Source organism: Acomys minous (assembly GCF_964271855.1).
Source record: "Acomys minous genome assembly, chromosome: 17".
Lineage (NCBI taxonomy): Eukaryota > Metazoa > Chordata > Mammalia > Rodentia > Muridae > Acomys > Acomys minous.
In genome coordinates, this window is record NC_140500.1 from 10,285,205 (window position 1) to 10,304,955 (window position 19,751).

Here is a 19,751-nt window from a genome sequence, read left to right on the forward strand (position 1 = left end):
AAGGTTAACGCAAATTAAGGCCACAGGCAAAATCCTGGGCAGATTTTATACATGTATTTTTATTTTAGCCCAGGATAGAATCCTTCTATCCATCTCACGTTGCCTCCCATGTCATGTGTCTCTGCTCATTCTTTAGCCTTTAATTCTCTAGCCACTGCACTCTGAATCTGTGCTTATTAGATCAATATGCAAGAGAATTGGCTGGAGAGCCACGATCCCGCTCTTAAATATTGGATCTAAGAGAGATGGACCGACTGTGGATGGTTTGACAACAGCATGCATGTGTGATAGCTTAGCTTTTGTTGTTGTTGTAGTTCTGGAGAAACAAGACATCAAATCAGCAGAGGACAAGGCACAGAAAACTGGCAGAGAGAGTCCAGCTCAGGCCTGTAAGGACATTGTGAGTTTCAATGTGTGTGTTTCAAATTCATCTCTAAGGCTTTGATGCACTCCTACTCTTAAATTCTATAAGAAATATTAACATTGTTTAAAAATAAATTTTTGTTTGCTTCAGCCAACATGAGTTGGTTTCAAACCAGATGGTTTTTTAACAGGTATAGCAATAAAGATGTCTGTGTCTGTAATCCTCTGTACTTACTCAAAGCCTCAACTAGAGCAAGAAAGAGGAAGGTGTAATAACAAATATTACCCAGTGAGAACATTTCCTGTTCCATTGAGTGTCTGAAAATGTTCCCTGCTGTTATGTGATAATATAGATGTAGCTAGACATTTAATAAATGAGCATTGCTTTCCAAAATAAAGGACCATAAAAAAAACCAAGAACATTGTTTAACTTTAAAGGTATCTTCAAGTGATGAGGAAGAAAATGTCTAGTAAATATTGTATAGTATAAGTTTCTAGGAACCATATTCAGGGACACATTCTTAGTCATCAGTACTGACAATTAGGATAGTGTGTGCTCAACAGGGCTCTTAAGTTTCTCTATTTCTTCTTCCCAATTTATCCACACACCTGAAGATAACACTTGTTTCTGCAGGGTAGGAAAGAGCATTTTCAGTTATACATCACCTTTGTCTGGAATGTTTTAGAAATTCTGTCTATTTTAACTGCATGGAAAACCTTCTCTATCTGCTACTATTAATAACAAAGAAACATAGACTTTTCTGAAAGATATATGAAGAGAGTCTCAGCTCCCTTACCGCCCCGAACGCCCAGATGTCCACAGTAAGTAGATTATGGCTGTTTTCCTTTTGTTTCCCTTCAGGGCAAAGTAGTGTTGAATGGTGGTTCTTCTAATAACTTCAAGGCTATCTAGGAATCCTGAGATTTGCATATCTGCTTGTGAGTTCTCTTACCATGTGGCAGAAGAAGAAGGGGTTGCGCTGAATAATTCGTTCGAATACTAACTCTGAACTTGGTGTCCGTGAAGAGCTGAGGTGGATAGGCCGTAGCGATGGCCCAGATCCTCCCAGAATTGGAATTCATGTCACTTGAATGATACATTTCTCTTATTCTGAAAGGTATATGCAAAGGGAGAAAAAGGTTAGGACATGATGCGCATCATTCCTTTGAAAAACATCACTGAATCGTAGAAGCATGAGAAGACCATGAAGCCCAGGAGACAGCCTCCTCCCTCCGTGGCCTGGAGTGCTTTCTCAAGCCGGTTTGGTGTAAATTACAATCACACCAAGAACAAGGGCAGAGAGGCAGCTTCTAGGATTCTGGGGGACTTGAAACAATTGATAGTGTTTTCCTAACTGTCAAGACAGGAGGATTCATTCCAAGTGGCATCAGCGGCTTCTCTGCCTTTGTTCCTGATGCCTCAGCTCTTCCTCTCACATTCCTTTCTTGCCTAGTCCCCCTCAAGATCTAGGTACACCCTGGACTAAGGGATACGAGGAAACAACCTGATTTTTAATTGTTGGTGCCCAGTTCGCAAACACTGCTCCTGTAGGAGCACACATTGGAGTCAAATAATTGCTACAAACATAATCCTTGTAACAGACACTGTGAGTTTGAATCCTCTTGCTTCTGCTATTAGAGCCAGAGGCACACTATTTGACTTGTCTCTTTGTACACACACAAGGAGCCATGACCACCTACTTCAGAGGTTTTATGTGAGGGTTAAAAGAGTAGAGGCATAAAAATGGGCAGACTCTGAAGCCATGTAAAGTATCATAATGATCACAGTGTATTTCCATGGCTGGTCCCTGTAGGCCCATGTTCCATACCATGTGCAGAACACACTGTCAAGGTGTCAACAAACACACAATGCTTCAGACACTGAGGGGAAATCTTGTTGGTACGTTTTGTGTTGCTTACCCTGACATCTGAACTTAAATAGAAAATTATGATTCTATATTAATCTTGGCAGACTTTGTTGTACTTTATGTAAGATTATCTTCTGCAGCCAGAGCCCATGTGTTTGAACACTTGGTGCCCACATTGTAGCGCACTTTGTGGAGACGGGGGAGCTTTTAGGATGTGGAAGCAAGCTGGAAGAAGTGGTCAGTGTCGGGCAGGCCCTGAGGTGTACAGCCCTGGTTACTTCCTGTCCCCTCCTTGCTTCAGACATTAGCACTCACATGACAAGATAGCGTCAATGCATGAGCAATCTCAGCTCCTAGCATTTGGGGAAATTAAACTTAAAGTGCAAACTCATATTTGATTCTTCCCTAATTCTCTCAGAGCATCCATTGTGAATAAGGACTTTTCTTTTTGTATTATGGAATTTATTATGGTTTATAATTATGTAGATTTTTTTGAACATGAGATTTTAAAATTATGTCAAAACTATCAAATCCAGAAATTAGAAATATCTTTAAATGGGCATAAGTGAATACTAACAATATTTGACTAAGCTTATTTAAATACTAAAAAATAAATGCGATGAGATATTTAAATTTTTTAGTAACAGTTGTGAGAATAGCTTGTAAAATTAGATCTCCATATTTCAATTGATTTGCTTATTTACTTGTTTAGTTTTGAATTGAGAATTCCAAGCACTGAATGAATCCTAACAGACATTATTAAAGGAATGGTTTTCTTGGATAGGAAATCATTATGCACAAATACACTTAAGCAAGATGCATTCTCTGATTTCTTCTCACTAAACCAACCTGAACCGTTTGATTGGTTGCTTTAATTCCCATTATTATTTAAAAATAAATCATTGGGGAAAGTGCTTTATGAGCCAAATCATAAGCCACTGGCCAAATCACTGAAGATACTTTCCTGTCGCTATTGCATCTGCATTCTATCTTCTAAGAACATAGAATTTCATAGTAGAAAAAGGAAGCGTTACCGGGGTAATAAGCACTTCCTCTCAGTGTCATGTTAAGATGGCTACTCCTCATTCTGTGCGGGTAGGAATTATGAAATGATAGCTCTGAAGATTTATTCTTAGTATTAATTTTCATTACACACATATGTGCATTTCTATATGTGAGTATGTGCATGTGAGTGCAGATGAAGAGGGATACAGAAGAGGGCATCAGATCCCCTGGAGCAGGAACAACAGGTGGCTGTGAACCACTTGCTATGGGTGCTGGAAACCACACTTGGGTCCCCTGCAAGAGCAGCCAGTGCTTTTAACTGTTGACCAATCTCTTACTAATAAAAGCATCAATACCAATGTCTTATATTATTCTAGATTAAGAATCAAAGGACTTTTAGGTTTCTAATTGCATAAATTAGCAAGAAATCAATGGAAAAATTGAATATTTATATGGATTTGAGAATTTTTTTGTTTTGTATTTTTCCGTGAATATATTTTTAATTCTTCCAACGTGATTGTCAGGGGTTTTCATTTGTTTGCTTGATTGGTTGATCGTTTGGTTAGTTTTTATCTTAGCTATCTTCAATTAATTTTATTCTTATTTTAAAGTATGAACATATATTACGAATGAATGAAGACATTTTAGAAACAGAAATATTCTCTAAATTAATCATTGACTCAAATCTTTAATCTACTTTCATCACTTAGTAGGAGGCCAAAGCCTTTAAGTAAAAGTACATTTCTTATATTTAAGTCAAAAGGTTCAAGTGAATAAAAATCAAGAGGTCTAAATAAAATGCACTAAAATTTCAAAGTAACAGAAAAGTTTCAATCAGATAATTGGTAACCTCATTAGAAAAGCATTCTTCTTTATAGCATAATTCTAATTTTGAGATTGGCAAGTAGACAAAGGCCAATGCAGGAACATTCTCTAGAAACCAACAACGTTTTCAGTGGAGAAACATGCATGTGCTTGCTCAATGGGGTAGTCACTCACCAGAGGAAAGGTTCAGTTAATAGGAGGCCCTGGCATGAACAGAATGTCCCAGGTGGGAGAGTGAGCCTGTGCTTACTTCGGCCTGAGCCACAAGGCTCAAAGGCTCTTGTAATTGAAATGAGTCACAAATACACTGGAAATCAAGGTTTCCAATGAGCAAGGGCAGTTCTGACAGAGGGACTATCTTTTAATCAAAACTTCAAAGGAAAAATTCTTACTTGAGTATAAAGAAGAGAAATCAGTCAGCAAGGTGCTCAATGCTAGTTTGTCTGACATTGCTTTATTGTGCTAACAAGCCACAGGAACCTGACATTTTGCATGCAGAACTAATCACTGAGTGGACTGCAGAACAGAGAAATTAATTCAAACACAGAAAAGTCAATATTTATTAAAAGAGTGATACTCACTTTCTTACTCTGTTACAGAAGGAGGCCAGGCTCTTGTTACTCCCTTGGGGTACTTCAACTATTTCAATGGGAAAACCAACTGTCTGAAAGTAAAAATTGCTATATTAGTACAGATCAACGCAGAGAAAAGACCAGCATGTTTATGTAATTTGATTTTCTTCTAAAGATCAGTTTGGATTTAATTTCACCTTTTTATTGCTATCGACGTACTATTTGCATATAGAAAAGTGTGTAAAGCTTATGTACACACCTTTAGTTTTCAGGAATGCATGCATCTGTGTTATCAATAACCAGGGGAAATACTGAACAATGCTATCCCTTTATAAGTTTTTCTACATCTCTGTTTGGTTAACCCATGAACCTCTTTTATAATTATCAGCATTCAGATGTCTATTATCGTATTTTACTTACATATGCACTTTTGTCCCTGACTTCTGTTACTAGGTGATATATTAAAGATGCCTTTGTGTTGTTACATGCCACAGTCTACTGTTGAGCATTGGCATTCTATTGTGCAAACATCCCATGAGTCCTTAAGCCATCTTCATCCTGGTGGGGATTTGAATCGTTGATAGTTTTGGGGAAGTACGAAGAAATCACTGCTTCATATCTACGTGCTTTGGTGGCTGTATGCTTAATATGCTGGTAGTATATTAATTAAACTTTCATTTAGTGGGTGCACACATAGCCACCTTCCTGTCACCTTTGCCTTGTGTGTTTTGAAGCTCTATTGTCAACTGTGTACACATTAAAATCATTATCTCTTTCAGACTAACTCATGGTTATAGCATGCCTTCCTTACCTCTAATAACACTGTCTTAAATCAAGTTTTGCTATTGTTAGCACCACAAGCATCTTCTTTTTCAGCCAGAAAGTTAGATCCTTGGTTACTTTGTTTACAACCTGTCTGCTCCTTTGTATCTCAAGTTAATGTTTTTCTGAAAGTACTGTGCCATTGTATTCTTCAGCGTCTTATTTTCTGTTTATTATTCGGACAGTTTAGTGTATTTATATTTAGCATAATTATACAAATGTTTTGGTTTCTGGTCTTCCTTGTTACATGTTTTTGTGTGCATTTTTAAATTTTACCTTTTCTATTTCTCTTAATTATTCACTTTTATTTATTTTTCTACTCTCTTGTTTCAATATAATTACATTAGTGAATTTTATTCTACTATCATGGCTCCCAAATATCTATGACTACCCCCCCCCATCCCCACCTTCCACGGCCTCTGGTTCCCACCGCCTCTGGTTCCCACCGCCTCTGGTTCCCACCGCCTCTGGTTCCCACCGTCTCTGGTTCCCACCGTCTCTGGTTCCCACCGCCTCTGGTTCCCACTGTCTCTGGTTCCCACTGCCTCTGACTCCCACTGTTTCTGGTTCCCTCCGCCTCTGGTTCCCACTGTCTCTGGTTCCCACTGTCTCTGGTTCCCATTGTCTCTGGATATCCCACTGCCTCTGACTCCCACTGTATCTGGTTCCCACTGCCTCTGGTTCCCACTGCCTCTGGCTCCCACTACAACTGGTTCCCACTGCCTCTGGCTCTCCCACTGCCTCTGGTTCTACTCTGGCTCCCACTGTCTCTGACTCCGCTGTCTTTGACTATCACCACTCTGACGACAAGTTTAACTCCTCCAGATGGTTGTCATACTGCCTGAAATCTCTTTCCAACTCCTTGTAATACTTTTTTATCATTTTGATTTTAGATACTTGAATGCCATTTGCCTCCATTTGGATGACTTTGCATTTATTTGCACTGTGTTGCTTCTTTGACTCTCTAATTAGTTATTTTCAATTAAATTTGAGAGAATTTCTGAACAATATCCCTCAGGCCTTCCAAATAACAACGCTATACTTGGCCAAGATGTAGTAAATCCCCTGAGAAGTCTGAACCTGCCAACTGCATAGCTTTCCCTTTGACAGCTCAAGGCTGAGCAAATCCAAGCTGCTTCTGCAGCCTGCAGCTAATAGCACAGATTTGCTCTCCAACTTAGGAGGGGTGCTGCCATGCAGGATCCACCAGAGTGCACTGCTGTGGGGAGCTGCCCTTCAGGCACAAACCAGTGTACAGACAGCGCTGAGGGAATCTGTGCCCTGTGCTGCCTCTTGCCCAAGTCTGAGTTCAGCTGGTTTACTTATTTTTGTCTAATTTAAACAACATTTGCAACTGTAGGGGAAATTACCTGATTATTGTACTGTTGGGATATGAATTAGATTTGGCCAGACTCAATGACTAAAAATCCAGAGAGCTACCTGTTTCTGCCTCTCCAGTATTACAGTTGCAGAATGAGATACATTGAGTTTTGATTCAGATAATCTAAGGTGGTATTTCTTATGCAATGACTTCCTTGCAGAGTTAAGTATTCACTTATGCACTTCCCACTTGTTGTTTTATTATGTTGCTATATTGTGTCAGAAGGTCAGTTTGAGCCAATTCCTGAGTTCAAGAAATCTGTCTTTATTGCCTCAGAGTCTTTTTGACCAAAGCATTACTTAATGGCTTGATAACAAGTTGTTGGATGGATAAAGAATCTTTTTTGTTCCTCCTGTATATTGTAATTGTGGTGATATTCCTTTCTCTCTCTTTTTCTTGTATGTGTGTATGATACAGTGTGTATGTGTATGTGTGTGTATGCATGTGTATGTTTGTGTGTGTGTGTGTGTGTGTGTGTGTGTGTGTGTGTGTGTGTGTTTGTGTAGGTGTTTCGGCCAACTGGATGAGTAGAAATCCAGAGATCTGCCTGTCTCTGCTTCCCCAGTATTGTGACTGCAGACTCATGCCACAACTCCTAGCTTTTTATGTGATTGCTGGGGAGCAGAAATATTCTTGTTTCCATGTTATCTCTCTAGCCTCCTCCCGTTCTTCTTCTAGACAATATAAGCAGAAAAGTCTTCAAACACAATGCAGGAAACTCTATGGTTACAGCAGTGACCATAAAGTAATCAAAGAAAGGATGATAATCAATCGAATGGTAATTACTTCATTTCTACTTTTGTCTGCCTCCCATGCATTGCGCCTGCCAATCAAATAATTTATGAGCTTCTGTGTACAAGAGCATCGTTCACTCCTGCTAGAGATAATCAGATTTTAAGTCTTCATAGTATGACTCAAATTATAGATGTAATGAAAGATATGTATGCTTTTATAACAGAGCAAAAATAGATAAACACCACAAGCTAAACTTCTGGTTATACTTTTATCTATTAAAATGTATTAGTTTATATATAAAATATGTAAATATATAACACTAATATATCATTGTAAGTTATATTAATAAGTTTGATGAGCTAAGAACTTAAAGAACGATAGTTAAATGTATTTTTGCAATAGTTGTTAATTTAAGAACTGGATTTTGTGAAATAAATGTGTTGAATACTAATAGATTTTCCTACATGCAATTATTTAACTTTATTACCAGTAAATTCAATTCTTTATTGAGTGATTGTTTCCATGCTCGTGTGCATTGTACATACCTCTGGGTTTTCTACTGACACGCTATCCCATGGCCTGGGTAGAGAGGCATCTTTAGAGACCACCAGTGAAGGGTCTGCAAGGTTCGCTTCTCTGCTTCCTTCTTTCTCCGTTGAGCGGGATGAATGATGAGGGAGGATGCCACCTTCGGATTCTATATAGCAGTCATGACGTTCATTTCCTGATTGTCCTTGTGGGCTATACTTATCCGGCCTAGTGGATGATGGAGTTGGAGCTTTGAGCCTGGGATCCTCAGCACCATGATATTTTCCTGTGGGATTTCTCCAGGAGGCCCCCTCATCAATGATCTCATGTGTAGGTAACACAACAGGATTAAAACCAATGGCTGATGCTTTCCCAAACCAAAGCTGCGAGAAGTCAGGGCTCTGAGAAGTGAATTCACTCAAGTGTCTTGGGTGTGCTCCATATATGGATTGCCATGTTGATCCCAAGCTTGGTGCATCTGACACAAAAAACACGTTTTCTTCTTTTGCACTGCCATACAGTGGAGTTTCATTATTGATCTCTTCCACTAGCTGGTCAAAACCCAATCTGACTTGCCTGGAAGAAAGGTACTGGTTTGCATGGTGAAATGGTTGCTGACCACATCCACCTTCCTGTGGTTCGATGCTGCGATTTGGGTCTGTCTGCCAACTATGTGCCATTTTTGATTTTGTGTAACTGAAGGGGGGGGGATTTATTTGACTCCAAATGTCTTCTTGATATTATGAAAGAAGTTAAAATTTTGCCTAGAAATAAAAGGAAACAAAACCAGTCTTTAGTGACAAAGGTACCTGCAAAAAGAAATATGTTAAATAAATATACAAATGCTTGGTTTACGCACTTGGCTGATGGGACTTTTGAGCACTGAAACAGCCAGTAAGCATTAAAGACAGGGACTCTGAGGGAGAATAATGACTGTATGAATTAATATTCTATTGATAGACAAACAAGACTTCTTCAGTTCTTCTCTATCATTATTATTTTGTACATATATGCACAATTTATATGCCTGGTGTTGAAGAGGTAAGAAGAGGGCAACAGTTCACCCAGAACTGGAGCTACAGAGAGTTGTGAGCCACCATGTGGGTGCTGGGGACTCAACCACAGTCTTTCAGGGGAGCATCCAGTACATAACCACTGAGCCATCCCTCCATTGAGCTTCTTCTTTAATCCATACAAAACGCATCTTCCCTTGGACTGACTGCTTTTCTAACTGACAGTAGTGTTTCACTGGCCACTCACCTACGTGCACACAAGCATTCTAGTGTCTAGTGGTGGCTAAACAGTCCCCTCATTATTAGCCGCTATCCAATTCATGTGCACAGTCTTAATTCCCCCCTCCCCCAACAGCTAGAGACTTTCCACTCTGAAACTCCTTAAGCACAAGTAATTGCAAGTTCTTTTGTCCACTTCTCTAGAACTACTTCCATTAAACCCTTTAATGAGTTTCGTGCCATTAAACTCAAGAGATCTTTTTTTTCTCTTTAGAAAGCCCTTTTGTTATTTGCAGCATTTGGCACACACCCTCCATCTTTTCTTTTTAGTGTCTTGCTGTTGCTTTGGCTCATTATTGATAACCACACTCAGAATGTCTCCTTTCTGCGATTTCTCAAGCTTTCCTTTATTTAGTCATTATTTTCTTCCTGATTCCTTTTGGAGTTTATTCTTTACTGAGTCATTCTCTCACTGAAGGCAATTTCATTTCCTCCATGGTCTAGAGGTTTAATTTAGCTTTAGTTTTGTATATGGGTGTGTGTGTGTGTGAGAGTGTACCTGTGGAAATCAAGCAGGAGCTTCATAGCCTCAGGAGCTGCTGCTCAGGACTGAACTTGGGCTTTTACAAGAGCAGCAAGCACACTCACTCACTCACGGATCTCACCACCTTCAGTCCTCTGGTTTAAATTACCATCTGAGTTCCTTGACTTCAGCCAGGACCACTGATCCTACTTAGTGTTTTCACTCAATAAATTTTGTACTGTGACATCACTTATATAAAGTAGTATTAGAAGTCAGGGCAATTAATTTGTCTGTTTTTAGCTACCTATTATGCTTAAATCAGATATGTAGAATACCTTTTCAACTTCTGAACTTCATAAATCTTAAAATCCATTGGAAAAAAATTCCACCTAAAATCTTTTAACCACTCCATAGTAAGATTTGGTTAGGTTGACAGCATTGACTTTACTTTTGTGCTCGTTTGGCATTTGTTTACATCTTCATTATAAAATGAAGTAGTTTATCTGCTTGTTAAATCTCAATTACCTCAGATTCATCTTATATTCCATTGCTTGCCATGGCACCAAATGGCCCCATCATCTACCCAGTCCCTAAACTACACACCGAGGACCCACCATTGACTCTTCTCTCTCCTTTATTCTCCTATATCCAAAGATCCACCAGTTATTTTCTCACATGAGCACATGTTGGGTCTGTCAGTCCTCAACTCTAATTCAAAACCACCAGCTCTCACCTGACGTAGATTACTCTCAAACTGCTTCTGCATTTTCTGAGACCCATTTTGGTCCTCATTTTATCTCACATTTTAATGTTTTATCTCATAAACTAACTGCGTATTTCCATGGTTACAGGTGCTTCAGTGGTTTCCCACATGATTTGAAGTTCCTACATGACCCGGCTCTGCACTCTCTCTCAGCTCACATTATGTCATTCAACTGCTTTTTCCCATGTGGCATCACGTGGCAGCCTCCAGGACAGAGAAGGACTCAGCCTTCTCACTCTGGCTGTATTTTCCTGGGTTTAGGCTGTATATCCACTGTCTGGCTGGAATATTATTCCTCACTATATTCATTAATGGGGCTTAGGTAAACCATCTGTCTGTCTGTCTCTTTCTCCCTTTCTGTTTCTCTCTCATCTCCCTCTAGGCAGCTCTGGACCACATGGTATGGCCAGGGCTGGCCTCAAACTCACAGAGGCATTTTTTACTCATTATATGAGCTGCTTCATGTCCACAGTATATTTTATAAAGAAAAAGCTCCAGATTATACTAGGCTACACTGTGTTGTCTACATTTTTCTCCTCTCATGGCACTTACTACACTTTTAATCATAGGCAGCACTTCCCTTGTCATTTCTGGAAGCCATCAGCTCTCTCTCTTGTTTCCCACTTATCAGTACGTAGAAGGCTGCTTTACTTCGAGCAAGTGCTCATTTGCATTGGTCGCACAAATGAGTCAGTAAATAAAAACAATACGGAATAAAGGTATGATTGAAGGGGAATGAGACAGGCTTGGGTTTCATTCCTTCTCACCAAGTAAATGAGGTATGATTATGACAGTTAGCAACCAGATCTTCTCCACTGAGAGGATCCAGAATCTCCTGGACCTCTGGCCACCCTTCCGGAAGACCACCTTGGTTGCACTAACGGAAGGGAGCAACACACCTGTGATGAGCAGCACCTATCCACAAATGGATTACTGGACAATACAACTTTTGAAAGGGAGCCAAGATGCAGTGGCCGCTCCTCCTTCTCTGTTTCTGTTTGTGGATGTAGTGTGACCAGTTCCTGCTGCCTTGACTTCCCCATCAGGATGGAATGAACTTTGAACTATGAGCTAAAACCAACCCTTTCTTCCTATGTTAGCTTTTTGTTAGACTTTTAACACAGCAACCTGAAAAGAATATAAAATATTAAAAGAAAAATACTTTGAAGGATAATTATTGGTGCTGATGAACTGTCATCTTCATTTCTCCCTTATTCATTTATGAAATGGGAATTTGCTTTTATTGTATTTATGTTAAAGATTTTTAAATTATTTAATTTAATGCATTAGATTTATGTTACTCTACACACTCAGACAAGCAATTGGACTGAAAGATTTGGAAAGATTTTCTTTTTTTTTTTTTTTGAAAGATTTTCAAGAGATTTTTTAAAAATGTAAATCAACTCATTTATTGCAGGCTAGGCAAGTCTCAAATGGTAGCACTTCTACTGGTCTTTCAGTTCCTTGAGTCTTCTGATGGCCGACTTCACTGTGATGGCATAAGTAGTGTTATAGGTCAAGGCTCTGTCAGCCACTGTTTTCATGCAGGAACCACAGTGCCAGAGGCCAATGGTTTGTCTCTTCATCTTGGTCTTGCCACAGAGGAGCAAGCGTACTTGGCATGCTGGCTGATTTCAATTTTATTCACTGTTTTCCGGAGGGAGGCACCATAATGGGTCCCATATCTCCTGGTGATCCCAACCTTCTGGGTGCGTTTAGCCATCTCGCTGGAACAGAAGAGAGAGCCTGAAGAGCTCAAGAGCTTATTTTAAAAGGCATACAGAATGAATGATGTATTAAACAGAAAATCAAAGAAAATTGAGTATAGGGTCTAGAGGGATGGCTCAGCAGTTGACAGCACTGGCACAGGTCTAGGACTCCATTCCAGAAACACATAGAGCATCTCGGAACTGTCTATAATTTTAGGTTCTGCGTATCTGGTTCCTTCTTCTGTCCTCCAAAGGCACTGAATATACATTGTATACAGAGATGCATGCAGACAAACAAACAGATAAAATAAAAATTAATAAAGTGTCAAATGTTTTTATTTTATAAATGTATGAATATGAATAAAATTAAAGTATTATTTTAAATTCTTCTAAAATTTTTGACTTATATGAATATGTGTTCCCCTTTTAAGAAATGACAAAAAGTCCCTGTTTTAGTGACAGTGGTATTTCAGTTCATTTTAGTGCACTTTTTCATTATCTGCCATAAAAGTCAGAATTTTCAAGCAGCTGAAACTTTGATTCGACAACCTGACCCCCAAGTCTTCCTTAGTCGATGACTCACTCCTCTTTATCCTATGATGAGAACTGTGGTCATGGTAACTCCTCCTAGCACCAATCGCCTGACACTGCAAGAGGTCAGAGTTATGGGGAGATCATTAATTACCTGTCCTTAGAGAGAAATCAGAGACAAAACAAGGCAGTTTTCAGAAAAGAGCCAAGGCCGCTGCCCCGCTCCTCCATATTTTAAAGGGTACCAACATTAGTTAGGTAACTTAGAGGTTAGGGATAGGACCACAAATGACATTTTCTCAAAAGTACACAGAATAAAATAGACTTTTCTAAAAATGTCAGTTCTTGCTCCAAAAAAGCTCTGAGTGTGTTTGCTACTTAACTGGGCAAATCTTAGAAGACGGCACAGAAACTAAGCAATGAGATCAAATAAAGGTAACCTTGGGCTCACATGGGCTGTAGACAGAAAACATATCAGGCTTTTAAAATATAAGTAAGAAGGGAGAGCAGATAAGGATTATACTCGCACGGGGCACATCAAAGCTACCTAAGCTAATCCATCTATATTTTCAGAATGACGTAAGGAAACGTGTAACCACCACAGCAAATGTACTTCTTCTGTAGACTTGGAGATGGAAGATTGATTTGAAATTCTGAAGTCTTTTATCTGCTTCGCTGAGCTTGTATAGGCATCACCAGACGCAAACAAAAGCTTCCGGCTTTAACCTTCCAGAATGCTCCTCTTCATTGTGGTCTGGAGAGTATGATTTGCGTTTGTTATATATTACAGAGTTAAATATCCTTAATATTTTATAACATTTATTCTTCATACCATCATACTTTTTAATTTTTATTGGAAATTGAATAACATGTTAAAATTTGGAAGCTCTCCTAGTATTTCTATTTAAGTGAAGGCAATGGGTAATGGGAGCACAGTTTCAGTCATTATTTTCACAAACCACACATTTTTCTCTCCTTTTTTAAGCAAAAAGTTATAATTTTTATCTGTAATGTTACGGACCATATAGTATTTGCCCAAACTTTTAAAAACCATATAAGTTATTTGTTTGGTTGTTTTAACCACTTTCTTACTGAGATGTAAGCAGACTGTATGAAGCAATTTTTAAGTCTTAGAGGGAATGCCCTTTGTGTCAGGGCATGCTGATAAGAACAACAAGTGATTGGTGCCATCAGAACCTTCAGCATACTGACTCTTCCCACCGTAGGAAAACACCACACTGTGCCCCTTCACTCTCATGACCCACCAGTTGTGAATTCTCCCAGATTTAAGATCCAGCAAATGGATAATGTTGTTGGAACTCACCTGAACTAAAAATACATCCTTGGTACCTCAAGTCACAGCAGGACTAAGCACATCCTCTCTCACCGAGGGCTGACAAGACAACACATCTAGGAGAGAGGGATCCAGAGGCAGGCAACAGAGTCAGAGACAGCACCTACTCCCATTGTTAGGGGACCCATATGTTGACCAAGTGTCTCATTTGCTGCATTTGTGTAGGAGGTCTAGGGCCAGCTCATGCATGCTCTCTGGTTGGTGGCTCAGGCTTTATGAGCCTCCATGGGCCCAGGTAAGTTTACTATATAGATCTTGTGGTGTCCTTGAGCCCTGTGGCTCCCTCTATCCTTCTTCCCACTCTTCCACAAAACTCCCCCAAGTCTGGCCTAGTGTTTGGCTGTGAGTTTTTGCTTCTGTCTCCATAAGGTGCTGGACAAAGACTCTCAAAAGACTAGGCTGCCGTCTGCAAGCATAACAGAGTATCATTAATAGTGACAGGGATTGGCTCTCTCCCATGTGGTGGATCTCCAATTGGGCAGGTCATTGACTTGTCCTCCCTTCAATCTCTGCTCCATCTTAATCTCTACCTGCTTGCATGCAAGACAAATTTTGAGTTGAAAGTTTAATGGATGGGCTGGCATCCCCCCTTCCACCACTGGAAGTCTCATGTGGGTACAGGAGGTGGCCACTTTAGACTCCTTAACCCCATTGCTGCTACTGCTAGGAGTCTCAGCCAGAGTCACCGCCACCTCCCAATAGATTCCCAGGACTTCCTCTGTGCCAGAGATGCTCACACCTACCTATTTCTGTTCTTTCTCATGGTCCCTTGAGCCCTTCTACCCTCTCCACACCTGGTCCCACCCCAGTTACCCTCCCTACTCTCTCTCCCATGCAGTTGCCTCCATCCATCTAGGTTAGATGTCTATTTTATTTCCTTTTTGGAGTGAGATACAAGCATCTTCCCTGGTGCCCTCCTTCTTTGGTCTATGGATGGTAGCATAGGTACCCTGTACTTTATGGCTAATGTCCATTTATAAGAGAGTGCATACATGTACAACTCATACATTTTCTTGCTCACGGTTGGTCCTACAGAAACCTCACTTCCATTTAGACTCCTCCAAGCTTCTTGTTTCTGGGTGATTTACAGCTGTTACTATATTTGAAAGATAGTGACTTGACTCAAATCAATCAACTAATCTCCACATGTGTACCTCCCAGCAGTTACATTTATTTATCCTGGATCAATTTTCAAGCATTTTAGGTCAAGCACTAGAAATACAAAAAGATTACAAAGAAAAGATAATGTGAAGTGAAGCTCTTGCCTTTGAGATGTGCTTAACTCAAATTTATAATTGAGGGCATTATGCTAGAGTTATGATAGTGGACACTAGTTCCAATTGTTGTGAGGGGAATACATATCATACTGAAAGGCTTATTTTTCCTGAAAAAGTAACATTGATGAGCATATTAGAGGCTTACACATTATGTGAGTTCTTGTTTATTAGGGTTAACACCTCAGACACAATGTAGCACATGCCATGGAAAACTCTTGTCAATAGCATATTTGCATGTTCTGTTGGGGCCGTAATTAATTCTGTTCCTTGGGTATGGTATATAAAGGCAGCAGCTTTCAGCTTTGGTGTATGTACTCTGGGAGATGATCTAGCAGGATGCCTGTTTCAGGCCAACTGGGATCCAGGGAGCACAGCTGCATCCCCGAGAGCACTAGAGATGGGTACCCGTGGCCGATGCTGATGCACTACCAAATGGTGCTGTGGAAAGAATCAGTAATCCTTCCCCTATTATCAGACAAACCTGACCTAGAAAAAATCTCAGGGCAAAGGGAGCTTTGAGTAATGGGGGCAACTGTTTCTGAATGAAGAAAACAAACCCATAGCCCTCCCCTATGCACAGTTGTCTTACTGAATGCCCTTGTAATAGCTGAGGGAACTTGGGGATTAGTTTCAACAATTCACCTGATGTTTAGAGACATCTTTTACATGGAAAACATTTATATAAGCAAAAGGATTAGTCAAAGATCTCAATCTGTATAGCTTCAAGAATATAGAAAACTCAGTTTAATGGAATGTTTAAAAAAATGAATTTTCTAGTCAGGATTGAGAAGTATTAGAGAAAATGATTTTCCAAGGAGAGGACATTAATTTTTCAAACCCATAAGGAAAATCATGAAGGAAGATGGACATACAGGAACAGAAAGAGGAGGAGAGAGAGAGGAGGTGTGACGCTCAGCAGGAGAAAGCTGAAGCAAATGACGGAAAGATGAACACGTCAGGAGAAACCGCTGTAAGCGTTCCTAGGTGTTGAGTTGTGAGTAAAAAAAACCACCAACACTGCTTAAAAATACAACAGCAAAGTTGGTGTCATCAGATGTTGGCAGCAACACCATATGCAAGAAAATGGAGATCTGATATATGACACATTTAAGAAAAGAACATTGACCCGGAACCTAAAAGGCTAATTAAAGCTCCCCATATTGCCATGGCTGTGGGAGACATGTTATTTATAAACTCTTGAGGAACGACTTTCAGACAATCAGAATGACAGCTGCATCAATATAAGCACTGCTGAGAATTGCCAAGCTCATCTGCTGTTGGCAGTAGCAGTAGTACAGACTGGCAGGCTACAAAAATAGAGGGTTTGTATTATCTCATGTTTTGGAAAATGTGAGGTATAAGAGCTGTCTGGTGATGGCCTTCCCTCAGGGAAAGGTTCTAGAGCAAAACAAGATAAGAAAAGGTATGTGTGCATGTGTGTATGTGTGTGTGCATGCACATGTGTGTGCAAGTATGCACATGCATGTGTGTTGCTTCATATAAATCTACCAGAAATCAAGATAATAACCATATTTAATATTCACTTCCTGGAGGCTCTACTTTTAACAATACATTCAGATCAATTTTATATCCACATAATAAGTAACTCACAATAGGAAATCATTTTAATAAGTGAAGTCTGAGGTTTTATCACACACACACACACACACACACACACACACACACACACACACACACTCCAAATCCCAGCCACGAGCATGAAATACATCCAGGTATTTTTAGATAACGTAGACACTTAGACATTTTAAATATGGTTCAATACAGCTGTCCTATCTGACTATGTTAATGCACTGGTGATGCATTTTGTGAGGAAAATGAAGACTTTACCATTTTGAAGTCTTTAAAAATTGTTAGGTGTTACTGTCCTCAGATTATTTTTATGTGGTATCATATAAAACTGCTGAATGATCCTAAAATCCTTCAAACCTGTGAGAGCAAACATTCTCTGTAGAAAAAAAAATTGACCTAGAACTATCGGAATGAATTTATGAAGTTAAAGAAACCAAAAAGAGACTTTATACCCTATGAGCATATACAGGAGGAGGAAGTCCCCCTCAGTCACAGTCATAGGGGAGGGGAGTAAGGGGAAAATGGGAGGGAGAGAGAAATGGGAGGATTCAAGGGATGGGATAACCATTGAGATGTAATATGAATAAATTAATAAAATTTATTTAAAAAAGAGATACCTATCCTATATTTTTCTGTATTCTTACAATTCGTCATAGTTTTTCCTTACTAGAGTATAAAAGCATTACAAATATGATACGTATTAAAAGCAATGAGAATCCTGGTATCTAGATCATAGTAATGAAGTGTGAAGCCACATACTAGAAGGCAGGGCTGGAGGCTCATGAGATGGCTCAGCATTTGCTTCCAAGACAGAGGGCCTGGGTTGGATCTCCATGACTCACACAGGTGAAAGGGAGAACAGACTCCCACAAGTGGTTTCCCTGACTTCCACACACTTGCTGCAGTATGCATGTAAATATTCACATGGATACACATGCATACCATACTATAGTAAGTGAGTGTAATGGAAACATTTTAAAAAGAACACAATCAGTGGGAGATAAGCTGGTACTAGGGTGAGTAATGCAAGAGACAAGCTGAGATATCCCATAGTTCTTGTGAGTAAAAAAATGTAATGAAGGGTTCAAGGGTGCCGTTTAACTGGAAGAGGTTCTCACTGAATCACAAACTCAACAAAAGAAACTGAATTAAACATATTCAATATGTCTAAACCCAGGAATTGATAATGTAAACATACATAATTAGTTCATTGTCATTGTACAGCACCTAACATTTTAAGACCTCATGTGTCTTTAGTCGCCGCCCCCCGCCCCCACCACATCCCACTCTCTCTCCCTTATTCTCAGTCTTTCTTTTCTAAATCTGTATCCAGGTTGGCCTTGAACTCAGGGCAATTCTATTGCCCCATCTCTTCAAGTGCTGAAGTTACAAGTATGAGTTACGCATACTAGGCCAGAGTTAGAATATGAAATAAAGATGCTGAGCCATAGGCAACTAGGAGCAAAAGTCCTTGATGCTGTGGAGGGAAAGCCAAGGTGCCCTGGATGTTAGCAAGTATAAAGGACTCAAAGTAGTGCACCATGGAGTGGAGTCACGGGGCTCCAGAGAGAGGACTGTTACACTGCAGTAGAACTAAAGTGAACACACGGACTGTAGCAGTGGCCTGGACGAATGTGGGCCTTGCCTCCTAGTCCTTGCTTTGGACACAAGGTCTTGGTTCTTGCAAATGAGCACGGATCTGAGGAAAACCTCAATTTCCCTTTAGGAGAGGAAGCGGGGCATGAGAAGGAAATAAACCAAGGCATCTTGTGTAGATTAGGTCTCCATGGAAGCACTGTCCTCTGACGACTCTTTATGCTTTTAGGAGACAGGGAGCAGAAGCATTAGGCCGTCAGTTCAGGGCAGCTCTTTACATAGTATAGAAACTTGTGTGTAAATATTTTAAAAATGACTTTTAGTGGTAGACAAAATTGATATTGTCCCTTGTAAAATCTTATAAGTTCAAATGTGCTCTTTAAAAAAACATGATCCATCCTTAAAAGGATGATATCTTTTTATTATAAATTTTTGATGACAGACATGATAGACTATCCTCTGGCATTTTTGAGCTTAGTAGAATGGCAGTAAAGCCACAGACAATTCTGTAAGCACGTCACAGAATCCTGACCCAAAACTACTCCTTTGATTACTTTTGGTTAATGTTGTTTGATTTATTTTTATCTTTTGACTTCTTGAAACAGTGTCTCCCCTTGTGGCCCAGGATGGCCACGAACTCACACTGCAGCCCATGTTACACCTGAACTTGTTGTTTCTCTAGGCTCAGTCTCCGATGGGATTACAAGCTGCATCAGTGAGTGCGTCAAATTGCTTCGCTCTTACTAAGACTGCTTTGTTGATTATAATCAAATGAGCCATAAATGAAGTCTTTAAATTTTTTTTTTTGAAAATACAATAGCCCTTGAGCCAGATCTAATTCTACTCTCGATTCTGTGTACAATTTGCACATAAGCAATACTTGCTCGGTGTCTGCGGTAAAGTGACAGGAGTGAATGGAAACGAAAGTAATGGTCAGAAAGCTCATGTCTGCTTTCACTCATGGGTGCACAACTTGCTCTAAATGAACTTCCCGTGACTCAGATTCATTATCGATGTGCAGATAGTATAACTGCCTTCATTAGGGGCAGCCGGTTCTTTATCAGGTAACTTGTCAGT

General features: G+C 39.8%; 1 protein-coding gene across 6 annotated transcripts in view; it reads right to left on the reverse strand.

Annotated features, from left to right (window-relative positions):
* PIK3C2G (phosphatidylinositol-4-phosphate 3-kinase catalytic subunit type 2 gamma) overlaps positions 1-19,751 on the reverse strand; it is a 332,391-nt gene that overhangs the window by 304,199 nt on the left and 8,441 nt on the right. For 4 of the 6 annotated variants that reach the window (XM_084766217.1, XM_084766214.1, XM_084766218.1 and 1 more), the window contains exons 2-4: positions 8,117-8,863; positions 4,643-4,725; positions 1,317-1,474 (exon numbers count right to left, since the gene is read on the reverse strand). In XM_084766217.1, coding sequence (XP_084622343.1) covers positions 1,317-1,474; positions 4,643-4,725; positions 8,117-8,779 — 904 coding nt within the window. In that variant the 5' untranslated portion in view covers positions 8,780-8,863. Of the gene's footprint in view, positions 1-1,316; positions 1,475-4,642; positions 4,726-8,116; positions 8,864-14,181; positions 14,268-19,751 lie in introns of all 6 variants that reach the window. The other 2 variants (XM_084766215.1, XM_084766216.1) reach the window with 1 other exon arrangement.